The following is a 27,616-nucleotide window of genomic DNA, read 5'->3' as shown; positions in this document are numbered from 1 at the left end:
ATTACCACAGTCAGTTTTACTTTTTAAAAAAATTTTAAACTTTTTGGTGGTGCTGTGCAACTTGCAGGATTTCAGTTCCCTAACCAGAGACTGGCGGAGAAGGCGGTGGCACCCCACTCCAGTACTCTTGCCTGGAAAATCCCATGGACGGAGGGGCCTGGTGGGCTGCAGTCCATGGGGTCACTAGGAGTCGGACACGACTGAGCGACTTCACTTTATTTTTTCACTTTCATGCATTGGAGAAGGAAATGGCAACCCACTCCAGTGTTCTTGCCTGGAGAATCCCAGGGATGGGGGAGCCTGTTGGGCTGCCGTCTTTGGGGTCGCACAGAGTCGGACACGACTGAAGCGACTTAGCAGCAGCGGCAGCAGCAGCAGCAGCAGCAGCAACCAGACTGGACCCAGATCGCAGCCGTGAAAGCCTGAAATCCTCACCACTAGGGCACCACGAAACGCCCATTGCAGTCAACTTTAGCACATTTCATTTTTTAGAAAATAAATATGTATGAGTTGAAACAAGGTAGTTTTTTGGTTATGGTTTTTCTGAGGTGTGATTGACTCTCAGTAAATTACATGTATTTAAACTGTGTGACTTGGTACATTTTGACCTATGTCTGCACCATGAAGCTATCACCACAATCAAAGTAGTGGACATACCCATTGCTCTCCAAATTGTCTTTGTGCCTCTTTGTAATCCGTCCCTTTAATTCTATCTATTTTCTAGATTTTTATATACATGGAATAATATAATATGTACTATTGTTTGGTCTGGATTCTTCTGTCGCATTGTTGTGGTATCAATATCTCACTCCTTTTTATTGCTGAATAATATTCCATTGTATGGGTATACAACAGTTTGTTTACCTGTTCACTTTTTGATGGGCATTTGGGTTGTTTCCAGTTTTTGGCTATTATAAACAAAGCTGCTATGAACATTCATGTCTTTGTATGGACGTATTTCTTTCTTTCTCTTGGGTAAACCCCTTGAAGCAGAATGGGTGGACTCCATGGTTGGTGTATGTTTATGGAAGACACTGACAACCGGTTTTCCAAAGTGGTTGTACCATTTTACACTCCTCCCAATAATGTAAAGTTTTCCAATTGTTCCACATTCTCATCAGTACTATATCAGGCCATTTAGTTTTGGCCATGTTAGTAGGCTTGAGGCAGCAGTATGTTACTGTGGTTTTGATTTGTATTTTCCGATGACTGATAATGATGTTGAGTATCTTTTAATGTGCTTACTTGCCACACATATATCTTTTTGATAAATTATTTGTTCAAATTTTTTAAAATTGAATTGTATAATGTTGAATTGTAAGAGTACTTTATATATTTGATATATTATGTAGTCTCAGTAAAAGTGCTTTTTTAGATGTATGTTCAGCAATATTTTCTTCCAGTCTCTCTTGGCTACTAAATTTTAAGAGAAGTATAGCCAAAAGATTTCAATGATTCTTTTTCTCAAACCTTCATACTAACATATGTGTTTCTGTTGATCTCAATAAAAAATCATTATAAAATGGAAATCCAAAATTGCCTTAAATTTTATTCTTGATTTCTCAAAAAGTGACACCTATAAATTATTGGGGGCAAAACAAGACAGCTCTTTGGAATTTGCTGTTATTTATTTGGCTAGGTCACTTTAACAACGCTGCCTGTTGGTTCTGGTAATGAAGGCTAGGCGCTGCATTTTCATTTTCTCAGAGTGTTTTCCCCATAGTTTTCTTTTAAGGAGTTGAATAAATGAAAGGAAAGAAGAATGAGGAAGTGTTCTTTCTCTGTAATAACTGTTTTAATAGGCTTGGGACTCTTCCACATCCCACTCATCTCCAAGAGGCAGAATAGTAAATGGGTTAGAAGCATGGAGACTGCCAGGGAGAAATCTGCCTCCCCTCTTATTAGCTCTGTGACCCTGGCCAAGTTATTGAAGCTGTCTGTGTTTCAGTTTCCTTCTCTGTAAAAATGGAAATAAAAATAGTGCCTGAAGATTATAATGAGAATTAAATGAATTAACTTTGTAAGGCATGCAAAGTTCTTGAAACAGTTCCTGGCACAAAATAAACACTCTAGAAATGTTAACTTTTATTATTAAATCTCAGTACAGCAAATATTTATTAAATGTTCACTGTAAACACAACACTGCCTTTATCTTTGTTTTGATTTAAGCTCCTTTGGCATCTGTTTGCCAACACTTGTGCTGGGACACATTATTCATGAGCTTCTACTTAATAAACACATGGATGGAGAGCCAAAATCCTCAGTCTGTAGAAGGCTGTATTTTAGTACAAGCAAAAGTAGCCTGTTTTTTGTTGCTATATTACCCGTCATTGGCTCATATATTTTTACACTGGACAGAATTAAAACAGCTACCAATTATTAAGTACTTTGTATGATGAGAGAGACAGAGACAGAGGGGGAGTGCCAGAGGGAGGAAATGCTTCCTAGGTAAAGTAAGCTGGTAAAGTGGCAGAGCTGGAATTTCAACCCAGTGTCGACTTTAAGAAAAATGCACCATATGAGAGTTGCGAGTTAATTTATTTGGGCAATATGAGGACTGCTGCCCGGGAGAAAACAACTCAGGTAGCTCTCTGAGAAACTGCTCCAAAGAGGTAGAGGACAGTATGTATGTGACTTTGGTAAAAGGGGAGTACATGCAATCAAGCATGTTTATTATTTAGAAAGTTTCTGCTGGTCACAAAAAACAGTCATCACTGTGAAGGATTTTAGTGCTCTTCTAGGTATGAGGAGATATAAGAATTTGACTCATAAAGTCAGCTCCTGAGAATGTCCATCTACTGAAGACTTGTCCTGCCAGTTTCTTGGGAGCACAGAGTGCCTCATTTCTGCTCTCCACTCTAAACCTTTCGGGGGGTGTTGGAGGTCAGCAGCTTCCACAGAACCTGATTTAATCCTTTTAGAGGCAGATGGCAGCACCCATGGCAAGTGCCCGTTTGTGGTTGACACTAGGGAATCTGGTTTCAAAATCTTGCACTTTCCACTTTGTCGCACGTTTCTTAGAGTATTACTCTCATATCTTGTGTAGTATTTTATGGGTTGGAGATTGAGAACAAGAAGCTTCATTTCAAAATGCGGAACTGTGTAAATTTATAGTGTTATTATTACATATAGGAATATAAGGGGACTTGGTCTGTTTTACATACTTTATCTTATAGAACTCTGAGAAATGGCATGGATCCTCTCAATCACCATTTTACTATCCAGAAAAAAAGCGCTCTTGTTTCTTGAAAGTAGAGAAGTAAACCAAAAAATTAGTCAGAGGGGGAAACCCTTATATTTGTTAAACAATATTGTTATTATACTTACATCATTAAAAATTCTCTTCTAATTGTATGTACATTTAGGTACTGAAAATGATTCAGGGCTAAACAATGTGCTTTTTTATTGAAAACAAAGAGTATCTTCTAATCTTTGTTAATGTACATATGTATATTTAGCACTAACTTTTTGGTCTAGAGCAATAAACTTTTTCATTGCTAGCAAGAAATGCAGGAAAAAATGTGATTGAACTCTCAACATGAATCTGTTAGAAAGATGAAAATATATAAGATTGGACAGGAAACACAAACAGAAGAAATGTCGATACAATCATAAACTATTGCTAATTTCTGGTGCTTGATTTTAGGATAAAAAAGTACATTTCAGATATATCTGGAATTCTTACAAAGAAGAATAGTAAAATATTTATTTTACTATTCACTACTGTGTGCGAGGTGAATTCTGGGCTTTAATCCCAAATTTTAAAATCTGAATATATTTTGGATTTGAGTTGGCCTTTTCACATTACAATAAAGCAATGCTCATTGTTTCAGTGATGGTTCTTTCATAGTTGGTTTTAGTTAAACCTCCTCTTGTTAGTGTGAAAATAAAAATGTATGAAACTACTTCCCACTTTGTCCATTTTATAGGAAATAATAGCTGTTTTTTTGCAGTATATTAGTCAACTCTTATGGGTATAAATGGATAATAACACTTCTAACCATGATAGATAGTATTGTTGTGTGTTTCAGCTGATATTATGATACAGAAGCAAATTTATTTTTTGCTGAGAATGTTTGTTTTGTTGTCAGGAAGAGTAAACCTATTTCACTGGATTCCATCTTAACGTTATGCCCATCTGTTTCCATTTCAGTGCCTTGTACTTATCAGCCAGTCCTGGCTGAGGAAGTTTGGTTACTATAAAATTATCTTATTTTCATTCTACCTAGAAGGAACAGCCTCCATTGTCATGTTGCTTCTTGGACAGCAGTACTATTACTTTTTGGCTCTGTATCTCACCGTTATCATGTGAGTAAATGCCAGTGTCAATCCCAAAATTACCGTAGATCTTGCCATTTCCTTTTAAGCAATGAAACATCTTAGATCTGAAATGTGTTTAGTATTCATTTCTAGGCAGTCATTACACTTTTCTGTCTTCTTATTTTGGGGGTGATTTTTTTTTTAATGTGGAGTCTTTTTTTTTTTTTCTTTTTTAACCAAACATAGTCTTTGTTGAATTTGTTACAATATTGCTTCTGTTTTATGTTTTGGGTTTTTTTGGCCAGGAAGTATATGGGAATCTTAGCTCCCTGATCAGGGATTGAACCCACACCTCCTGCCCTGGAAGGTGAAGACTTAACCACCGTGCCACCAGGGAAGCCCACCTTTCTGTTTTCATTTTTGCAGAGATTTCTAATGCCAAGTTTTGTAGTAAAGTTAAGTTCCTCTTTCTAACCTGTTAAAGTGCATCGTTTAGTAAATCCTGCTGCCAAATAAAGATCTTATCCCCAAAAGATGGTCTTTGCCATCTTGGGAAATGGCTCTACCATCTATCTAGTTGCCCAGGTCGGAGACTGAGAAGTTGTCTTTGTCATCCCTTTCTTGTCTCCTACATCTAATAAGCTACCAATTATTAGTAGTTTTAGCTCCTTAATATGTCCTGAATCCATCCCTTCTGTGTTCCCATTGCCATTCCTTTAGCTCAGGTCTTCGTCATCTCTTACCTGGATTTCCATATAACTTCCTACATGGTCCCCTTGTCCCTAGTCCCCAGTTGCTTCTAGAAGAGCGTGTCATTCCTTTGCTTAACAATCTTTTAAGTGGCTTCTCTCTGCTTTCAGGATATAGTGCAAAATGATAACATATGAGGTCCTTTGTTATACTGGCCCTGTTTACCTTGACATCTTCATTTCTTGTTACTCCTCCGCTTACAACGAACTCCTGCCCTAGAGAAACACTTTGCAGTGCCAGGTTCAAACACTTCCATGTCTAACATGCAGCATTCTATGCCTGAAAAGCTTTCACCATTCTTACCTGGCTCTCTCCTACTGTTCCTTTAGGCTGCAGCTCAGGGATGTGCTTTCTGGAAAGCCTTCCGCAATTTGCTCACCTGGATTAGGTGTCCCTCCTGCTGCTGCTGCTGCTAAGTCACTTCAGTCATGTCTGACTCTGTGTGACCCCATAGACGGCAGCCCACCAGGCTCCCCCGTCCCTGGGATTCTCCAGGCAAGGACACTGGAGTGGGTTGCCATTTCCTTCTCCAATGCATGAAAGTGAAAAGTGAAAGTGAAGTCGCTCAGTTGTGTCCGACCCTCAGCAACCCGATGGACTGCAGCCTTCCAGGCTCCTCCGTCCATGGGATTTTCCAGGCAGGAGTACTGGAGTGGGGAGGTGTCCCTCCTACATGACCCCGATGCCCCATGCTTATCTCTGCTGTAGCATTGATCCTTCTGTCTGTGACTGTCTTTGGCCCCCACTGGACTGAGCTTTATTACGAATAAAGTCTAGTTTCTTATTACTGTGGCCCCATCATCTACTACAGTTCCTGCAAATAGTTGGTCCTTAGAAAATGTGTTTGGGGTGAACGAACTAATAAATCTAACTCCAGGTCCCTATTGGAACAATTTGAGAAAATTTTCATGAAGACTTAACTGCATTTTGAGTAAATCAGAAGTGGCAAATATAGTAATTAACTCAAAGTATTGATCTCTGTAAAACCTGAGGAGATCCAACCAGTCCATTCTGAAGGAGATCAGCCCTGGGATTTCTTTGGAAGGAATGATGCTAAAACTGAAACTCCAGTACTTTGGCCACCTCATGGGAAGAGTTGACTCATTGGAAAAGACCCTGATGCTGGGAGGGATTGGGGGCAGGAGGAGAAGGGGACAACAGAGGATGAGATAGCTGGATGGCATCACTGACTCAATGGACGTGAGTCTGAGTGAACTCTGGGAGTTGGTGAGGGACAGGGAGGCCTGGTGTGCTGCGATTCATGGGGTTGCAAAGAGTCGGACACGACTGAGCGACTGATCTGATCTGATCTGATAGATAACTATTCTGTAAATCTACAGTGGTAGCTCTGGTTATGTCATATTTAAAAGACATTTTTGTAGTGATTTTTAGAATGAAAATGTTTGTTTGCTTTTTTTTTTTTACTTCAACCATTCCCCCATTTTCTTTCTTCTGTCATAATTAAAATGTTTTATGTCCCTTAGTAGTTCTTAATTTCCCTCTTTATACCAAAAGATTTCTGTATTGGGTGTGATGTTGAACTAGAAGATTTTCTAAATGCTTCTCCAGTTAAAATATATTGGAATTTATATATGCTGCTGCTGCTGCTGCTAAGTCACTTCAGTCATGTCTGACTCTGTGTGACCCCAGAGATGGCAGCCCACCAGGCTCCCCCATCCCTGGGATTCTCCAGGCAAGAACACTGGAGTGGGTTGCCATTTCCTTCTCCAATGCATGAAACTGAAAAGTGAAAGTAAAGTCGCTCAGTCATGTCTGACTCTTAGCGACCCCATGGACTGCAGCCCACCAGGCTCCTCCGTTCATGGGATTTTCCAGGCAAGAGTACTGGAGTGGGGTGCCATTGCCTTCTCCGGAATTTATATATATAAATATATTTATATTTATTTATTTATTTGGGGCTGTGCTGAGTCTTTGTTGCTTCGCAGGCTTTTCTCTAGTTCCGGCAAGCGGGGGCTACTCTTACCTGCTGTACATGGGCCTCTCATTGCGGTGGTTTCTCCTGTTGCAGGGCACAGGCTCTAGGGCTCTCAGGCTCCAGTAGTTGCAGTGCGGGGACTCAGTCGTTGTGGCTCCCGGGCTCTAGAGTACAGGTTCAATAGTTGTGGTGCACAGGCTTGGCCGCTCTGTGTGGCATGTGGGATCTTCCCAGACCAGGGATTGAACCCTGGTCTCCTGCATTGGCAGGAGGATTCTTTACCACTGAGCCACCAGGGAAGCTCTGGAATTTATGTTATTAAATACTACATATGCAATATTTTAGTTAGCTCATTGTTTTTTTGCATGGGACAAAGATTGTGCAAAAGAAATAAAAGAAGATAATATACTTTTCCTTAGCTTATGATAAACAATTAGCAAAAAAAAAAAAAAACAATTAGCAAACATAAGCAGTAGATTTTAAAGTTAAACTGAGAAAAAGTCTAAAATATCTCCTGTACTTAACTTCTGTTATCAAAGATAATTTTTTAAATTATATATTAATGTGAATGTGAGAAAGTGGATTCTCACTTCTTGTTTTATTGCACAGTTTACAAAATATTTATTCTGTTTAAAATATACACCAAAACTCCATGTCATTATTACCATACTCATGAAGCTAAAGTTCATATTTATTAAGGCAGTGATCAACTATAGGGAAAAAAGGGGGGGAAAGGAGGGGAAAAAGGAACAATAAGGAGAAAAGTAATGAATTTCCGTGGCATGTTTTGTTCTTTAGAACCTATCCATAATTTAAGCAGATTTAATGAACAGGTAGTCAACTGAGAATGAGTAAAAAGCATAGTAAAATTTTCAAAATGTATTTATTTTATTTTTAAAAGAGAATTATATATTCATAGATACATTCTGGGAGGATAGAAGTGTGTACCTAATATATTTTTATTTTTATAGCATATTATTTCACTTTTCCTTTTCTGCAAACCAAATGTCAACTTTGTCGTTTTATTTTTAAACAAATTTGTGTCTCCTAGTTATAGAATTTTCATATGTGTACTTTAAAATTGTTTCTAGGGTGATTGTGCAAGCTTCTTTTTGCTTATTTAACTTGCCACTGGCTGACATGGTCGATGCAGACTTACTGAAGTTCAATCGGCAGTAAGTATATTTTTCAAATATTAGCTATACAGATATCACAGGGAGGGAGAACATATTAGTATCTCCGAATCTCAGTTATATTGCCACTACAAATCACGTAACTGAGAGAGGGTCATAAGAAGCAGCACTGGAAATCAGAGAGCAGAACATAATAAGATATTCATAATTGTTCACCCCAGGCAACTTTTCCCTGTTTTTGAAAGGACATGGTAATTTTTCATCCCAAAGCTTCATACGGCTGGTGCTACAAGGTTAAATCTCAGAAACCAAAGTGAAATCTCAGATAGCTTTATTTTATAATATAGAAAGTCCCCTACATACGAACCTTCAGGTTGTGAACTTTCAAAGATGTGCATGTATTCCATCAACTTCAGGCTAAGTGAAATTTCAGCTTGCCCTCCTACTGCTGACAATCCTTCAGCTCTACCTTGTCTCATCTCTTCTCCCTTCTCCAGTTAGTAACTCTTCTTGTCTGTTCACTCAATGCCAGCTGTTGTACTTTAAGGTAATGTACTATAAGATTAAAAATGCTTTCTTTATGTTTTGTGTTTGTTTATGTATTATTTGTGTGAAAGGTATTATAAATGATTACAGTACAGTATTATATAACCAACTGTGTTAGTTGGGTACCTAGGTTTGTTGGACTTATGAATGCATTCTTGGAACACAGTTCATTCATACGTAGGGGACTTACTGTACTGCACTGGATTATCAGGCAAAGTGACCTTTACTCTGTAGCATCACAAGAATTGAAATTGAAAATCAAGGTCCATCTTATCCTTTTTTTACTTGAAAAAGTATAAGCTGATGATGAGAGGTTTTGTTCTTCGGTATGGTTATTATAAACGCTTTAGATCAGCCATAAAATTCACTTGATTGGCACATATTTTCTGATATGTGCTCTATTTTATGGAATAGAGAGGAATGTATTATTTTAAGACCAGCACAGTCTTTATTAGCTTTGTAGAAACTGCATGGCCTTTTTTTTTTGTTCAGTTTAGTTCAGTCGCCCAGTTGTGTCCAACTCTTTGAGACCCCATGAACCGCAGCACACCAGGCCTCCCTGATCATCACCAACTCCCAAGTTTACCCAAACTCATGTCCATCGAGTCGGTGATGCCATCTAACCATCTCATCCTCTGTTGTCCCCTTCTCCTTCTGCCTTCAATCTTTCCCAACGTCAGGGTCTTTTCAAATCAGTCAGCTCTTCGCATCAGGTGGCCAAAATATTGGAGTGTCAGCTTCAACATCAGTCCTTCCAATGAACACCCAGGACTGATTTCCTTAGGATGGACTGGTTGGATCTTCTTGCAGTCCAAGGGACTCTCAAGAATGTTCTCCAACACCACAGTTCAAAAGCATCAATTCTTCAGTGCTCAGCTTTCTTTACAGTCCAACCCTCACATCCATACATGACTACTGGAAAAACCATAGACTAGATGGACCTTTGTTGACAAAGTAATGTCTCTTAATGTAACTTAAATTGAAGGAAGCTTTGCCAACCCAACTTGGTGATTTCTTCTTTAAATAATTTCTTCCATGTTTCAGAGTTTGTTGCTAAGTCATATTTGGAGTGATGAGCAAGAAGGTGAGCTCCTTATGTTTCAGAACTATGTCCCTGATGCCTAGAAAAATGACAGACTTAAATCAGTTTATAAAAAATAAATTAACAGGAAGAAATGTCAGTAAACATCTTTTAACACTCAAATTCTTTTTGAATGAAACTGGGTACTAACGAATAAAATGCCTCAAACAGTTGGAAAGGGAAGGGCACCAATATTTACCAAATGCCAGTGTGTACAAGCACTGTATGGCTTTTGCTCATTCAAGTTTCATACCAGCTGTGTGTGGTGGACATTATTGACTCAAAAAATATTTATTGATTGCCTCCTGTATGTCAGGCCCTGTGGTCAATGCTAAGGATACAATACAGCAGGTTTTGTAGTAGCAAATCCCTTTTAAAAACATACTCTCCTATGCACATGCTGGATGCTTCTGACTGAATGGCTATTCTTGAAGAGACATATGCTTTTCTGTTCCCATAAGTTGTATCCTTACTAAGAGTCAGTACTTTTTGTTTCAAATTGGTTAATGTCAGATGCAATTGTTATTATAATTCCAGTTGTGCTGTGCTAAGTTGCTTCAGTCGTGTCCAGATCTTTGTGACCCTATGGACTGGAGCCTGCCAGGCTCCTCTGTCCATGGAATTTTCCAGGCAAGAATACTGGAGTGGGTTGCCATTTCCTCCTCCAGGGGACCTTCCCAACCCAGGGATCGAACCCAGGTCTCTTATGTCTCCTGCATTGGCAGTCAGATTCTTTACCACTAGCTACACCTGGAAAGCCCTATAATTACATGTAGTTACATTTATATTTTATAAACTTAGGAAATATATGTATGAAATTAAGCACTTCTATGAAAACTAAGTTAAATGCTTTAGAACGACTTGATAAAGTATAAAAAAATTACTATCAAACCTGATATCTTGAGAACTTTAAATGTTTAGGGAAATAGAAAAATCTAAAAGTATTCTGTATTCAGAATGCCTTGTAAACAACTGTAGGTTCTCTCTATAATTGATGGTAGAAACCATAGATCCTGTTGTACGGATAGTGTATGTGCCAGAAAGATAGCACAGCACTTTCATCAGCAGACCTGTACTCAAAAAAAAAAAAAAAAGATAAGAGAATGAATATAGTTAAGTTGAAATAGAATGGTCAATGTCTCATCTTCTGAAAATGATTTTTTTTTGCTTCAGTCAACTGTTGTCCTGATCATGTCGGATAAGAACTTAGAGAGCCAAAGCAGGTATAACCCTTGCCCTTGTGACTCTGATGGTCTAGTGGAGGCAGTTATCTACATCAGTTATCTACTGCCGACAGTTATCTTCTTATATTATCATGAAATCATAATTATCCTCATTTTTACAAAGCTAAAACTCTTGAGGCGTTAACTTTCCCAGGGTAATGTAAGCACAGATTGAAGAACTAGGGATGAAACTCAAGGTCTTATGGTCAGATCCATCTTCTTCCAGTTCTCTGGCCTCATCTTTTCTCTTTCCTTTTCTTTTTTCTTCCCTTTCTTCACCTCCCCCGTTTCTTCTCTCCTTCTTCCTTAGTTGCAAGTTTTCCATCATTGGTTGAAACATGGACAAAATTTCCGTTTATTCAGGCAATGCCCTTGATTTATTTTATATGATGTAACTTAATTATCACAAAATGATACGGCAGGATTCTCACTGAGAATGTATTAAAGTAATCCTTTAGAAAATTTGAGGAGGAAGACTTCGGTGTGAATCCCAGGTCTATTAGTTGCTAGCTGCGTGCCTGTGCAGAACCTAGTCTGTCCCCCAGCCCTACAACAGAAGTGATGATACCTTCCTCACAAGATTGTGGGGCTTCTGTGAAATAATACATGTTGTTGCTGGAAGTATTGCGGGTTCAGTTGCAGACCAGTGCAATAAAGCAAATATGGCACTAAGGCAAGTGACAAATTTCTTGCTTTTCCAATGCATATAAAAGTTGTTTATACTATATGGTAGTTTTTTAAGTATGCAATAGCATTGTGTCTAAAAATGTACATACCTTAATCTAGAAATTCTTTCTTGCTAAAAAATGAAATGTCCAAACTACAGTAGTAACATCAGAGATCATTGATTACAGATCACTGTAACAAATAGAATAATAATGATAACGTTTGATATATGGCAAGAATTACCAAAATGTGACTCAGAGGCAGAAAGTGAGAAAATTCTGTTGGAAAAACAGGCTTGTTCAATGCAGGTTTATGACAACTGTGCATTATCAGATGATGGTCAGCATTTTATAGATTGTTTCTATTATTGTCTATTTAGGCTCAAAGAGGACTTAATAGTCTGAAAGGTCCTTGATACTTGTATACATATACATACATAGTGTATATACACTTCCATATATACATCCATGTAGTTTGTGTGTGATGTAGACTTATGCTACTTCTTTCTGTTCCAGGTCACCCCTTTCCTCCATGGTCTTTGGCATCAATGCTTTATTTACCAAACCTGCTCAGTCTTTAGCTCCCATGGTGATACTCTCAAGGCTAAACCAGTTTGGATACGGAAACCCAAACAAAAGGTAGAGTAAAAAAACACTTTGGAATAATGTAATAGAAATATGAATGCAAACTCAACCTTTTACATTGATGACTGGGTGAGATCTCAGACTTTGGACAGTATAAGTCATTAACTTACAGGTTGTGAGTAAATTATAATAAAAAATATTAATGTCAAACAAACTTCAGTAGGGATACCTTTGAAGTGAAGTAAAGTGAAAGTTGCTCAGTTGTGTCTGACTCTTTGGGACCCCATGGACTGTATAGTCTATGGAATTCTCCAGGCCAGAATACTGGAGTGGGTAGCCTTTCCCTTCTCCAGGAGATCTTCCCAACCCAGGGATTGAACCTAGGTCTCCCGCATTGCAGGCAGATTCTTTACTAGCTGAGCCACAAGGGAAGCCCAAGAATACTGGAGTGGGTAGCCTATTCTTTCTCCAGCGGATCTTCCTGACCCAGGAATCAAAACAGGGTCTCCTGCACTGCAGGCGGATTCTTTACCAACTGAACTACCAGGGAAGCCTTTAAGGGTATTCTTTAAATTATGTATGCTACAAATGTCAACATAATTCACACTAAACTACATACGGATTGCTTTTCTATGTCATTCACTCATTTATCATTCCATTCCACAAATGTTTCTGAGGGCCTGCTGTTATCTGCCAGGTTCAAAGGTGCTGGGGATACAAGATAAATAAGGAGTCTCCATGGAGCCCCACAGCTTGCAAAACACTGTCTAAGGCCCCACCAGCCTTTGGTGATAACAGGACACTGTGGCAATGCAGTGAAGAGGTTCCTACCTACTTCTATCTGCCTAAAGTCAGGGAGCCCTTTGCAAAAGAAAGGTTTCTTGAGCTGAATTTTGGAGGTTGGGTGGATTTTCTCTTCTGAACCCAGAGGAATGTCATTCCAGGCAGAGAAAACAGCGTGGCAAGTGTTTGGAAGCATGAGAGAATGCTCACGAAGGTATTCATGTATTCAGTTGACAAACATGGTCCAGAGCCTGCTACATCCTAGGCTCCGTGATAAGGCAGTGAACAGCAGGGAACAAAACAACAGAAGCCTCTGCCCTCCCAGAGCTTATGTTCTAGCGTGAGGAAGGCAGACAAGAAATTAGCTAAGCAAAATACATAGTGTGTTAGTTGGTGAGAAGTCCTCTGGTGAAAAATAAAACAAGAAGAACAGGAAGGCTTGGGGAAAGCTGCATTTTTACATAAGGTGATGGGGAAGTCTCACTGCCAAGTAGGTGACATTTGAATAAAGACCTGAAGGAAGGTGGGAGGGAAGCGCGGTGCTCTCCAGTAGGAGTGTTCCCGGCAGAAAGAACAGTGAGTGCAGAAGCGCTGAAGTGCAGCAGGCCTGGCACTCGGCCTGATGAGGAGGCTCCCTGTGTGGCTGGAGCAGAGTGAGCAGGTGGAGACCAAATCCGCTGGTCTTTGCAGCCCTTCCTTATTGCTCTGGTTTCACTACGAGGTAAATGGTGATGGTGAGGTAGTGGAGGATTTATTCGTTTATCTGACATTTTTTAGAGCAGTTTTTTTAAAAAGGATTCTTTATTATTATTGGGCTTCCCTGATGGCTCTGAGGGTAAAGCGTCTGCCCACAATGCGGGAGACCCGGGTTTGATCCCTGGGTTGGGAAAATCCCCTGGAGAAGGAAATGCCAACCCACTCCAGTATTCTTGCCTGGAGAATCCCATGGATGGAGGAACCTGGTAGGCTACAGTCCATGGATAAAAAGAGTTGGTCATGACTGAGCGACTTCACTTTTCACTTTGATTATTATTATTGGCTGCGCTGGGTCTTCTTTGCTTTTGTTTGGCCTTTCTCCAGTTGCAGTGAGCGTGGGCTACTATTCCTTGTAGTACACAGGCTTCTCATTGTGGTGGCTTCTCTGGTTGTGGAGCACAGGCTCTAGGCTGCTCCGGCTTCTGCCATTGCCATATGTGGGCTCTGCTGCTGCTGCTAAGTCACTTCAGTCGTGTCCGACTCTGTGTGACTCCACAGACGGGAGCCCACCAGGCTCCCCCCGTCCCTGGGATTCTCCAAGCAAGAACACTGGAGTGGGTTGCCATTACCTAGACCTCATCAGCTTCAGTAGTTATGGCTCACAGGCTCTAGAGCACTGGTTTAGCAGTTGTGGAGCACAGGCTCAGTTGCTCTTTGGCATGTGGAATCTTCCCGGACTAGGAATCGATTCCGAGTCCCCTGCATTGGCAGGCAGATTCTTATACTCTGCACCACCATGGAAGTCCTAGAGCAGTTTTAGGGTCACAGCAACATTAGGCAGAAAGTACACAGAGTTCCTATAAATTCTCTGCCCTCCGACACAAACAGCTTCCTCCACGATCAGCATCCCCAACCGGAGTGGTACATAATCCACGAGCCTACATCCTTATCACCAAGGTCCATAGTTTACATTAGAGTTTGTGCTTGGTGTTACATACTCCATGGATTTTGACAAATAACTCATAGAATAATGACATATGGACAGTGACATGTATCTACCATTACAGTATTATACAGAATAGTTTTACTGCCCTAAAAATCCTCTGTGATCTGTATATCCATCCCTCCTTGCCCCCAACACTGATAGCCACTGATCTTTTTACTGTCTCCATAGTTTTGCCTTTTCCAGAATGTCATACAGTTGGGATCATACTTTTCCTATTGGCTTCTTTCACTTAGTAGTACACATCTAAGATCCCTCCATTTCTTTTCATGGTTTGATAGCTGATCGAACCTGGGTCTCCTGTATTGCAGGCAGATTTTTTACTGCCCGAGCCACCAGGGAAGCCCTAATTTCTTTTTCGCACTGAATAAATATCCCACTGTGTAGATGTACCCTAGTTTGTTTATTCATTCACCTACTGAAAGACATCTTAGTTGTTCCCAGGTTTTGGCAATTGTAAAGAAAGCAGCTATAAACATCATGCGCAGGTTTTTGTGTGGACACAAGTTTTCAACTCCTTTGGGTCAAGACCAAGGAACACAATTGCTAGGTAATATTATAAACATATGTTTCATTTTCTAAGAAACTGCCAACCTGTTTTCCAAAGTGACTATACCATTTTAATTTCTCACTGGCAAGGAACCGGGAGTTCTTGTTTCTCCACATCCTTATCAACATTTGGTATTGACAGTGTTCTGGATTTTGGCCATCCCAATAGGCGTATAGTGCTATCTCATTTTAATCTGCAACTCGCTAATGACACATTATCTGGAACATCTTTTCACATAGTTATTTGCCAACTGTATGTCTTTGGTGAGGTATCTGTTCGGGTCTTTGGCCCATATTTAAATCAGGTTGTTAGTTTTCTTATTGCTGAGTTTTAAGATCTCTTTGTACGTTTTGGGTATCAATCCTTTGTTTGATATGCCTTTTGCAAATATTTTCTCCCATGTATGACTTGTCTTCCCATTCTCTTGACAGTGTCTTGGCAAAACAGAAGTTTTTTAATTTTAATGAAGTCTAGCCTATCAATGACTTGTTCATGTACTATGCTTTTCATGATGTATCTAAAAAGTCATTGCCACATAGATTTTCTATTCTTCAAGGAATTTAAATAGTTTTGCATTTTACGTTTAGCCCTGTGATCTGTTCTGAGTTAATTTTTGTAAAAGGTAAAAGATCTACTTCTAGGTTAATTTTTGGCATGTAGATGTCTAATATCATTTGTTGAACCTGTTCCTCATTTTATTTGCTCCTTTGTCAAAGATCAGTTGATTGTATTTATGTGGGACTATTTCTGGCCTCTCCACTCTACTCCACTGATCTGATTATCTACTCTTCTGTCAATATCACAGTATATTTTTTCTCTTCCAGTTTTACTGAAATATAATTGACATACAGCTGAATAAGTTTAAGGTGCAAAGCCTGATTTGTCTTACATACAACAGGAAATGACTGTCACAAGTTTCATGAATATCCATCATCTCATATATTGATAGACATAACAGTGTCTTATTACTGTAGATTTATAATAAGTCATGATGTCAAGTAATACCAATCCATTGACTTTATTCCTTTTCAGTACTGCATTGGCTATTTTTCATCTTTTTCATATAAAACTTATGATCAGTTTGTTGATACCCACAAAATAATCTTCTGGAATTTTGTTACAGCTTGTGTTGAACCTATAGATCAAGTTAGGAAGAACTAACATCTTGACAGCACTGAGTTTTCCCTATCCACGAACATGGAATATCTGTTTATTTAGTTTATCTTTGATTTCTTTCATATTTTGTTAGATTTATATCTAAGTATTTCATTTTGGGGGGTGCTAATGTAAATGGTATAGTACTTTTAGTTTTAAGTTCCATTGCTGGTATGAAAGTGAAAAGTGAAAATGTTAGCCACTCAGTAGAGTCTGACTCTTTGTGACTCCATGAACTGTAGTCCACCAGGATCCTCTGTCTATGGAATTCTTGAGGCAAGAATACTGGAGTGGGTTGCCATTTCCTTCTCCAGGGGATCTTCCCAACTGAGGGTTTGAACCCAGGTCTCCTGCATTGCAGGCAGATTCTTTACCCTCTGAACCACCAGGGAACCAGGAAAGCAATTGATTTTTGTATGTTAACCTTTTAACTTGCAACCTTGCTATAAATGCTTGTTTGTTTCAGAGATTGCTTTTTTGTTTTGAGTTGTTGGTTCTTTTGGATTTTCTACAGACAGGAATTGATTTTTTAAAGTTTTCCTTATACCCCTCATATCTCTATTACAAATATTTTCAAATATACAAAAAGGTTGAAAAAGTTGTACAGTGAAAACATATACTCACCACCTAAATTCAACTATATCTTACTATATCGATTTTAGCACATACAGATAAAAGTATCCATCCTTTTACCTATATATATATATCAGGTCATTTTGTTTTTCTTCAGAACTTTTAAAAAAATTTATTTATTTTTTAATTGAGGATAATTGCTTCACAGAATTTTGTTTTCTGTCAAACCTAAACATGAATCAGCCATAGGTATACATATATCCCCTCCCTTTTGAACTTACTCCCTATCTCCCTCCCCTGTTTTTCTTCATAACTTTTTATTATGAAAAATTTTAAACACAAATTGAAATAAAAATATTGAGAAAATCCAGGCACCCACTCCTTAGATTCAACAGTTTTGAACTGTGCCCTATCAGCTTTATCTGTGTTTATGTGTATATAATATGTATTTCTGGAGAAAGGCATGGCAACCCACTCCAGTATTCTTGCCTGGAGAATCCAATAGACAGAGGAGCCTGGCAGGTTATAGTCCATAGGGTTGCATAGAGTCAGACATAACTAAAGCGATATAGCATGTATATATGCATAACATGTATTTGGTTAAGTTGCAAATGGAGTAGCATATCATATATCTTATAGCTTATGTACATCTTATAGTTTAGCTTACATGTCCTAAAAATAAAAGCATCTTGCTTGAAGAGTTTTGAGCACCGTAATGACCTGATTGGACTTACCGTTTAATAGCATCCTTCTGGCTGCTGTGAGAAATAGGTGAATGAGAGGAGTGAGACATGGGAAACCTGAAGTTTAATAACACATGATATATTATTGTGCTTGATGGCAGCTGGAGGGAGGTGAGACTGGAAAGGTCGGGGGCTGAGGCTGCTTTTACAGTCTCTCAGTCATATTCATCAGCGTGTCCCAAATGTGATGACTTTTAAACTTCTGTTATGTGGGTACTCTATGTACTATTATTTACTTAACATTTTTCTTTAAATTTATTTTAAATCATAAACTTAAAAATCATAAGCAAAAGTATACATGATATATATGTAAAACTGAATCATTTTGCTATATACCTGAAACTAACACAACATCGTAAGTCAACTATACTTGAATAAAAATTAAATTACTTAAAAAGTATACATGGAATCATTTATTTGGTGGGTTTCATTTTCTTAACAAATTTAAGTACTTAAAATAAAAAGAACTATTGTGTATCATCTGCAAATTATCACATGTACTACCAGGAGTACAGACACCGTACTTTGGGAAAGACTACTGCAGGTAAAGGAAGTCATTGAAGACTTTTAAACCTGGGCAAGACATAATCTGAATTTTGTTTTAAAGTATTCTATAAAGGACTGGAGGGGGGAGGGAATTAAACCCTAGTTACTGGTCACCTATCATAGAAAAAGTGCTCAGGATACAAAGATAAATAGGTTGCTGCCACTGAGGAGCCTACAGTCTAGTAAAGGTGATAGATTATAAGGACAGGCAATTTCAGAACAGAGTGGTAGGCGCCATAATTAGAAGTACATACAACATATAACAGTGGCTAAAATGTGGGTGTGATAGACACTGCTTCAGAAACCAAGTCCGGGAAAGGTGTACACAGGAAAAGATGCTTCAGTCATTTCAGAGGAGACAGTAATACTATAATGAAGACATTAATACTATAAATGAAGACTGGAAGTAACCAGGGAAGAGAATGAATATTGCAAAGCATGGACATGTGAAATGATGGCGCATTCATTCAACAAATATTTACTGAACTTACCTGTATACCAGCTCCTGTGCTGAGCCCAAAGAACATAGAGACGAGATGCAGACCCTTCTCTGAGTAAGCTCACAGTTAATGATAGTGAAAATCATAATGCTATGTGTTAGGTGTTATCGATATAAGTAAGTGTGGGATGCTGTGGAAGCACACATTATCTGAGCACATATTTCAGACTGGGTAGCAAGGAAATGATCTCAGATGAACTGTGAAAATGTAGCAGGAGTCTGTGCAAGTACAGAGAGGCCACGTGACATGCTTGGAGGAACTGCACATGGTTCAGCAGAGTTTGAGAAGTGTGGATTTGCTCCTTAAAGGAATGAACTATTATTGTTGTTAAACCAAGGGGTAATAATGTTATACTTGCCTTTGAATACATCACCCTGGAGATGTGGAGAATGGTTTGAAGTGAGGTTAGCCAAATCTTAGAGAAAGAATAATTTGAAGGCCAGAGTTGGTTTTATATGAGAAATGCTGATGAAGGCCTGAGCTAAAGCACTTTCATGTGGAAGGTGAGGAGAAGCCCGACCCTAGAGAGATTAGGGCATCAGAATCAACAGAATTTAGTAATCCTTGGATTTGGAGGCATGACTGATAATTGGGTAACTGTGTGTTAAGCAATGAGTGGCGTATATGAAAGAATTGTATGTGGACTGTTCTGGAACACATTTTTTGGTAGAACTTGAAGAAACTCTCAGTCTTAGCTTCTCCATCTAGCAAGTGAATGTTTTCTACCTCCAATAGGGAAGCTGCTTGAAATCCCAGTAGCCTTAAAAGCCTCAAACCATGTTGCAGAAGAAAACCATGGTGACTATTAATAAAAGGGGAGAGGAACAGACTCTGGGGTAGAAAGGACTCAAAGCTCATTTGCTGGTGGATGTGAGAGCAATGGAGAGAAAAAGAGTGCACTTACTTGGTGCCCCTCCAAATCTTCTTTGAGAAACACAAGGTCTAAAGCAATGGTTCTCAAGCACGTTGCGCACTGGAATCGCCTGGAGTCTGAAAAAGCCCTGATACCCAGGTGACACCTTTGACCAGTGAAACTGGACTCTCTGGGGGTGAGACCTGGGCATCAGTACTTCTAAAAGCTCCCTCGCTTGTTCTAGTGTGCAGCCGATGTGGACGACCTACAGACTGACTTCCTTGAAAACAGAGGCCCTGGAGACTAATTTTTGTTGACTCAGGCATAGATATGTTGACAACCAGACACGCTGGCAGGCTAGTCTTGTGATATCATAAGCATTTTTTAGAGTTATCAACTTGTTCAGGGCACTCAAGTATCATTTATCTTTGATAATTTGACGTTTGGCATCTCGTGGCCTCACATAGTTATTGCCAATCTGAAAGGGTCCGACTGAAGTCCAGAGGCAACTGTATACTTAGCAGGATATGGGCTGATGACCAGAGAGTGCTATGAGAGTCACCAGTGTGACAAAGTTAGCAAAAATGTCTATTTGAAGTAAATTTCCTCCTTGCAAGTGAGTTTTCTGATTAATATTTTACTATTACAGTGTACAGAACTATTTGGTTCAGGGATATTATTCTCTCCAACTGTGAATTTTGAAAGATGGTCTGTGACTCTTTGTTATAGTTAGAGAAATGTTTGTTCTGCAGCGGGTAGATTGTTTTTCTAAGTTTAGTAAATCTATGCAGTAGCCTGTAAATGTAATGGTTCAACTTGTTATTATTGGAGATTCATAAGAGAGGTACTTAGGCAAGAAAAGCAACATGTATTCTCTTCTAATTATAGGGGATAAGGTATTTCATGTAGTAATATTAGAAATTGATTGACTGATTAGTTTATACATGCAGTTTCTATTTAAAAATTGCAAGAAAGTCCACACTTTTCATACAAAATAAACAACAGTGAAATTCTAGTGTATTATAGAAAAAGGACTACTCTGTCCATTTGGTCAATTAATTATGCTTGCATGCTTTTATTAGCAAACATTTGCGGGGTACCTACTGGATGTTAGCACTGAGCTGGAAGCCGAGATAAAGGAGTTGTACGACATGCTGCCTTTTCTCCTTTTAGTAGTTCACGTGGTGTTAGTGGGGGAGGCAGACCGGAAAGTCCAGGGCAATGAGCCAAGTCCAAGGTTAAGAGGCGCACACCGTGCAGGAGGAGCACAGACTTGGCCCTCGGGGGCTCAGCCCTGGGCTGACTCCATGTGGTAGCACTGTCTTTTAGCCCTGGCCAAATTCCTGCCGCTTGCTGCATATTCTGCAATAGAAACATACATTTTCCCAATGGTCAAAGTCTGTCAATTTCCTTGCTGAATTACAGTGTCATCTGTAAACACTTTACAGGAAATGTAAATAAGATCCTTCACATACCCAAATAGAGTCTTCTAGATCAATCTGCCATACATACAAATGTGTTTTTAAATATTATATATGCAGCCTTCCTTTTTCTTGTCTTTTGTTCTGGAAGCCTCACAATAGATACTTCCCAAATTATACTTGCAACAAAAGTTCAGGAAATGACTTTTCTCTTAATAACAGAGTAAACAATACTGTCTTCAACTCTAGCAAAGAAGCAGAACCAAGATGAGTTGCTTCAGGGTGAATATCTGACAAAAAAAAAAACCTCAACTCTTGCTTTTTTAAAAAACAAATTTTAATTGCTGGAAAATTGCTTTACAGTGTTGTCATGGTTTCTGCCAGACAACAGGGCAAATCAGCCATAATTATACATATGCCACCTCCCTCTTGAGCCTCCCTCCCCTCCCACCAGCCCACCCTTAGATCATCAGAAAGCATCTGGCTGGGCTCCCTGTGTTACACAGCAGCTTCTCACAAGCTATCTGTTTGACACATGCTAGTGTATATATGTCTATGCTACTTTCTCCACTCGTCTCACTCTCTCCTTCCCTCACTATGGCCACAAGTCTGTTCTCTATATCTGCGTCTCAACCCTATGTTTTTTAAATAACAAAAGCATTCTTGGTATTTAACTATATGTAGTTAATCATTAGAATCAATTTTAAAACTGTTTTTTGAAAACAAATACTTGCCATAGAGATTTACCATAGTGACAGCCTGGAGATCCTTGGGCATGAATCTCTCCTGATTTCTGTTTCATATTAGGATGAAATCAGTAGTCTTATTTAGTGTTAAAGATTAAGTTACCTAGGGTAGAAATGAACTAGTCTTATGTATTATACTTGGTTCTGGTGGATTTTGTTCTCTCAAAGTATCAAAACTATGTTATACTGTTGATTCTGTTGTAGTTATAATATGCTTATTGTGAATTTATTAAAGTTTTACATATTCTTGCTTTATGAAGCTATTGATGAAGCATAGAGGATTAAAAAGGAAAAAAAAAAAAAGCCCTTTCTCTGAGGAGTTTATGCATCTTGCTATAGTATCACTAGGAGAGCTAGAAATACTCAGCAATTTAGAACTCTCCATGTGTTCAGAGCCTCAAATTTTGTACTTTGGTGAGACATGACTTTCACCTTCCCCATCACTGTCTGTTTGGGAACAAAAGATTAAAATATATGCAAAATATCTTACAGTTGTGGATATGAACTGTGTACATATAAGGATATGGGCTTCCCAAGTGGCTCAGTGGTAAAGAATCCACCTGGCAATGTAGGAGCTGCAGGAGATGTGGGTTCGATCCCTGGCTTGGGAAGATCCCCTGGAAAAGGAAATGGCAACCCACTCCAGTATTCTTGCCAGGATAATCCCATGGAAGAGGAGCCTGGTGGGCTACAGTCGTGGGGTTGCTAAGAGTCAGACATGACTGAGCATGCACGCACATATAAGCATGTATGTTCGTTGGGGTTGCTAGAATGAATATTGGGATAATCAGTCTTTTTTTTTTAGAATTTAAGAAATGTTTATTATTTGGCTGCACCAGGTATTACGTGCTACATATGGGATCTTTGAAGCAGCATGTAGGAACACTTTTTACTTGCGGCATGTGGAATCTAGTTCCCTTACCAGGGATCACACCTGGCTCCCCTGCATTGAGAGTGCAGAGTCTTAGCCACTGGACCACCAGGGAAGTCCTGGGATAATCAGTTTTTAACAAGCTTCTTATAGTAAGTCCATATTCCAACTGTGATGAACATGTGAGCACTTGTAGCATTCTAAATTATTTGTAATATTTTGCCCAAAAGATTCTAATTGAAGCTGAAAAACTTTATTAATAGTGTCAGAAATGAGGCTGTGATGTGAAAATTTTTGTGTAGGAAATTTCTATCTGGAATTTCATAGGATCATAATAATATATATCCTGTGTTTTGCCACAGAATTATCAATGTTGTGTTGATTTTTTTCCCTATGGCTTACTTCTCTTCCTCTATAAATAAGGGTCATAATGTTTCATTGCAAAGGGACCGCCTGAGGACAAGATTATGTCCTAAGGAGGATATAACCAACACTAAAGATTTTTCTTTGGAGAAATATTATGATCTTATTTTTTTCCATTTAGTCTTTATAGTTGGAAACGTTAACAATAGCCTCCAACCTCTGGCAAAGAAAAACAGGTGTATAAGAAGTTAAATCCTTTTTTTAAATATAAATTTATTTATTTTAATTGGAGGCTAATTACTTTATAATATTGTATTGGTTTTGCCATACATCAGCATGAATCCACCATGGGTGTACACGTGTTCCCCATCCTGAACCCCCCTTCCACCTCCCTCCCCATACCATCCCTCTGGGTCATCCCAGTGCACCAGCCCCGAGCATCCTGTATCATGCATCGAACCTGTACTGGTGATTCGTTTCATATATGATATTATACATGTTTCAGTGCCATTTTCCCATATCATCCCGCCCTCGCCCTCTCCCACAGAGTCCAAAAGACTGTTCTATACATCTGTGTCTCTTTTGCTGTCTCGCATACAGGATTATCGTTACCTTCTTTCTAAATTCCATATGTATGTGTTAGTATACTGTATTGGTGTTTTTCTTTCTGGCTTACTTCACTCTGTATAAGAGGCTCCAGTTTCATCCACCTCATTCAAACTGATTCAAATGTATTCTAAAAAAAAAAAAAATGTATTCTTTTTAATGGCTGAGTAATACTCCATGTGTATATGTACCACAGCTTTCTTATCCATTCGTCTGCTGATGGACATCTAGGTTGCTTCCATGTCCTGGCTATTATGAACAGTGCTGCGATGAACATTGGGGTATGCGTGTCTCTTTCAATTCTGGTTTCCTCCATGTGTATGCCCAACAGTGGGATCGCTGGGTCATCTGGCAGTTCTATTTCCAGTTTTTTAAGGAATCTCCACAGCGTTCTCCATAGTGGCTGTACTAGTTTGCATTCCCACCAACAGCGTAGAGGGTTCCCTTTTCTCCACACCCTCTCCAGCACTTACTGCTTGTAGACTTTGGGATAGCAGCCATTCTGACTGGTGTGATCCACCAAGTTCCTCTTTTTAACCTTTTGGCTGTAGTGGGTCTTTGTTGTGCACAGGCTTTCTCTGGCTGTGGCACGTGGGCTTCTGTTGTCGTGACTCAAGGGCTTCTTGTGGCAGTGCTTGACTTTCCCCCGTGTGGTCCCTGGGCTTCTCCTGTGGAGCGTGGGCTCTAGAGCACACAGGCTCAGTCGTTTGAGTAGCTGCAGCACACTGGCTTCTCCAGTTGCAGTGCATGGGCTTAGCTGCCCCACGGCATGTGGGATCTTAGTCACCCAACCAGGGATTGAACCTGCGTCCCTTGCAATGGAAGGCAGATTCTTAACCACTGGACCACCAGGGAAGTCCTTCTCAAGCTATTCTTTCTTGTTCTTGATATTTGTTGTAGATGGTTGTCTCTTCACAAGAATTTCTGAATTCATTTCTGCAGAGAGTATATGACTTTCTCCTTCAAAAATGAGGGTTTTTTTCCCTTATCATAAATTTATATTATAAATACCTTTTTTTCCCCCTGGAGAGATTTTTAGTTTAAATCTAGATAAAAATCTCAGCTCCAAACAGCTGTGGAATGTTGGGTGATGTAATAAACCTGGCTAAGCCTTAGTGTCTTCTTCAGGGTTATTGTGAAAACCAGTAGCAATAAGAGAAAAATGACAAACAGGGCCTGGCACACAGAACGTCTGCCCTGCGTGTTATGCCCTCACTCTTCTTACAAGGGGCTCATCAGGCTGACCCTGTGAGTGTGCTAAGCTGCTTCAGTTGTGTCTGACTCTTTGAGACCCTATGAATCACCCTAGAAAGGAGAAATTTCTTCTTGAGGAAGTAATAGCTCACGTGGACTCAGGTATTCTGGACCCTAATTCAAAGGAGACTGTATGGCCACAGAAACCATAGTTAGGTTTCTTTGGGCTTTTCCATCCTGGGCTCCTACTTCTTTGTAGGAGCACTCACAACACTGCTTTTGATATCAACTTCTTTAACAAGAGATGTTTATTTCTACACTACTAGCCATCAACATATTTCATTGATCCAATTGGGAAGCAACATTTCTAATTGTATACATTTTTGAGCTTATATTGATAGCAGAAAAGGAGAGTGGAAAGGAGGCCCACTTTGCTTTAGTTTTCAGATGTGGAAGAGCCCCAGTGTGATAGGTTTGGAGGTGACAGGATGACTTTTGTGGACCCCTTTACCTACAGAGCTGAATTTACAAATTGTTTAGCAAGGAAAGCTAAGCTAAGAAAGTAAGCTAAGATACCAGACAGTAATATTTTAGAATGTAATAAGCTGCAGGTAGATATTTTTCTTTCAAAAGTAGGTCATTGTGAGAGAAAATTGGGTGCAAACATTTTGCCATAAGCAAAGGTTCTTATTATAAGATAAATATATTTATCGTCTCTTTGCCTCCACTAGAACATAAACTTTGTTGAAAGTAAGAATCATTATTGATTTATTTACTCTACATTGTAAGAACCTAAATCAATAAGTGAGCAATAAATATTTGAGTGAATGAAATTATAAGCAGAGCTTCAGTATTATTTTTCTACCAGAGATTCATTTAAAAATGTTAAGGCTGGAACTGACTTTCTGAAAGCATAAAAAGGCCAACTGGTCACTCTGCTGCTGTTGAGTCACTAAGTCATGTCTGACTCTTTGCAACCCCATAAACGGCAGCATGCCAGGCTTCTCTGTCCATCACTATCTCCCAGAGTTTGCTCAAACTCATGCCCATTGAGTCAGTGATGCCATCCAACCATCTCATCTTCTGTCGTCCCCTTCTCCTCCTGCCCTCAGTCTTTCCCAGCAGCAGGGTCTTTTCTACTGAGTCAGCTCTTTGCATCAGGTGGCCAAAGTACTGGAGCTTCAGCTTCAGCATCAGTCGTAATGAATATTCAGGGTTGATTTCCTTTAGGATTTACTGGTTTGATCTCCTTCCCAAGAGTCTTCTTCAGCACTACAATTTGAAAGCATCAGTTCTTCAGCACTCAGCCTTCTTTATTGTCCAACTCTCACATCCGTACATGACTACTGGAAAAACCATAGCTTTGACTATACAGACTGCTGTCGGCAAAGTGATATCTCTGTTTTCAATACACTGTCTAGGTTTCCCTAGTAGCTCAGTTGGTAAAGAATCTGCCTCCAATGCAGGAGAGCCAGGTTCGATCCCTGGGTCGGGAAGATCCTCTGGAGAAGGAAATGGCAACCCACTCCAGTATTCTTGCCTGGAGAATTCCATGGACAGAGAGGAGCCTGGTGGGCTACAGTCCATGGGGTGGCAAAGAGTCGGACACGGCTGTGAGAATAATTTTCACTTTCAGGTTTGTCATAGCTTTCCCTCCAAGGAGAAAGTGTCTTTTAATTTCAAGGCTGCAGTCACTGTCTGCAGTCACCATCAGCCTTCTTTGGAGTCCAGGAAAATAAAAATTTGTCTTTGTTTCAACTTTTTCCCCTTCAAAAATTTGCCATGAAGGGATAGGACCAGATGTCATGATCTTAGTTTTTTGAATGCTGAGTTTTAAGCCAGCTTTTCCCCTCTCCTCTTTCATTTTCATCAAGAGGCTCTTTCCTCCTTACTTTCTGCCATTAGAGTGCTATCATCTGCATATCTGAGGTTGTTGATATTTCTTCCAGCAACCTTGATTCCAGCTTGTGATTCATCCAGCTTGGTATTTCGAATGATGAGCTCTGCATATATGTTAAATAAGCAGGGTGACAATATAGTCTTGACGTGCTCCTTTCCCAATTTTGGAGCAGTCCATTGTTCCAAATCTGGTTCTAACTGTTGTTTCTTGTCCTGCATACAGGCTTCTCAGGAGACAGGTAAGGTGGTTTGATATTCTCATCTCTTTAAGAATTTTCCAGTTTGTTGTGATCCACACAGTCAAAGGCTTTGGTACAGTGAATAAAGCAGAAGTAGATGTTTTTCTGGAATTCCTTTGCTTTCCCTTGGCAATTTGATCTCTGGTTCCTCTGCCTTTTCTAAATCCAGCTTCAACATCTGAAGTTCTTGGCTCACATACTGTTGAAACCTAGCTTGAAGGATTTTGAGCATTACCTTGCTAGCATGTGAAATGAGCACAGTTGTATGGTAGTTTGAACATCCTTTGGAATTGCCCTTCCTTGGAGTTGGAATGAAAACTGATCTTTTCCAGTCCTGTGGCCACTGCTGAGTTTTCCAAATTTGCTGGCATATTGAGGGCAGCAGTTTAAAAGCATCATCATTTAGGATTTGAAATAGTTCAGCTAGAATTCCATCATGTCCACTGGCTTTGTTCATGGTAATGCTTCCTAAAGGCCCATTTGACTTCACATTCGAGGATATCTGGACTCTAGATGAATGACCACACCATTGTGGTTATCCGGGTCATTAAAACCTTTTTTGTATAGTTCTGTGTATTCTTGCCACCTCTTCTTAATCTCTTCCTCGTCTATTAGGTCCTTACTGTTTCCATCCTTTATGGTGCTATCCTTGCATGAAATATTCCCTTGGAATCTTCAATTTTCTTGAAGAGATCT

General features: G+C 39.4%; 1 protein-coding gene across 1 annotated transcript in view; it reads left to right on the top strand.

The window, feature by feature from the left end:
* LOC113883659 (transmembrane protein 180-like) overlaps positions 1–27,616 on the top strand; it is a 40,963-nt gene that overhangs the window by 9,657 nt on the left and 3,690 nt on the right. Inside the window, exons 4-6 of the mRNA XM_027527566.1 lie at positions 4,154–4,308; positions 8,038–8,121; positions 12,111–12,233. Coding sequence (XP_027383367.1) covers positions 4,154–4,308; positions 8,038–8,121; positions 12,111–12,233 — 362 coding nt within the window. The remainder of the gene's footprint in view (positions 1–4,153; positions 4,309–8,037; positions 8,122–12,110; positions 12,234–27,616) is intronic.

The sequence above is a fragment of the Bos indicus x Bos taurus genome, chromosome 25 (assembly GCF_003369695.1).
Source record: "Bos indicus x Bos taurus breed Angus x Brahman F1 hybrid chromosome 25, Bos_hybrid_MaternalHap_v2.0, whole genome shotgun sequence".
Lineage (NCBI taxonomy): Eukaryota > Metazoa > Chordata > Mammalia > Artiodactyla > Bovidae > Bos > Bos indicus x Bos taurus.
The sequence above is the reverse complement of the archived record's forward strand: the minus strand, read 5'-3'. Positions and strand labels throughout refer to the sequence as shown.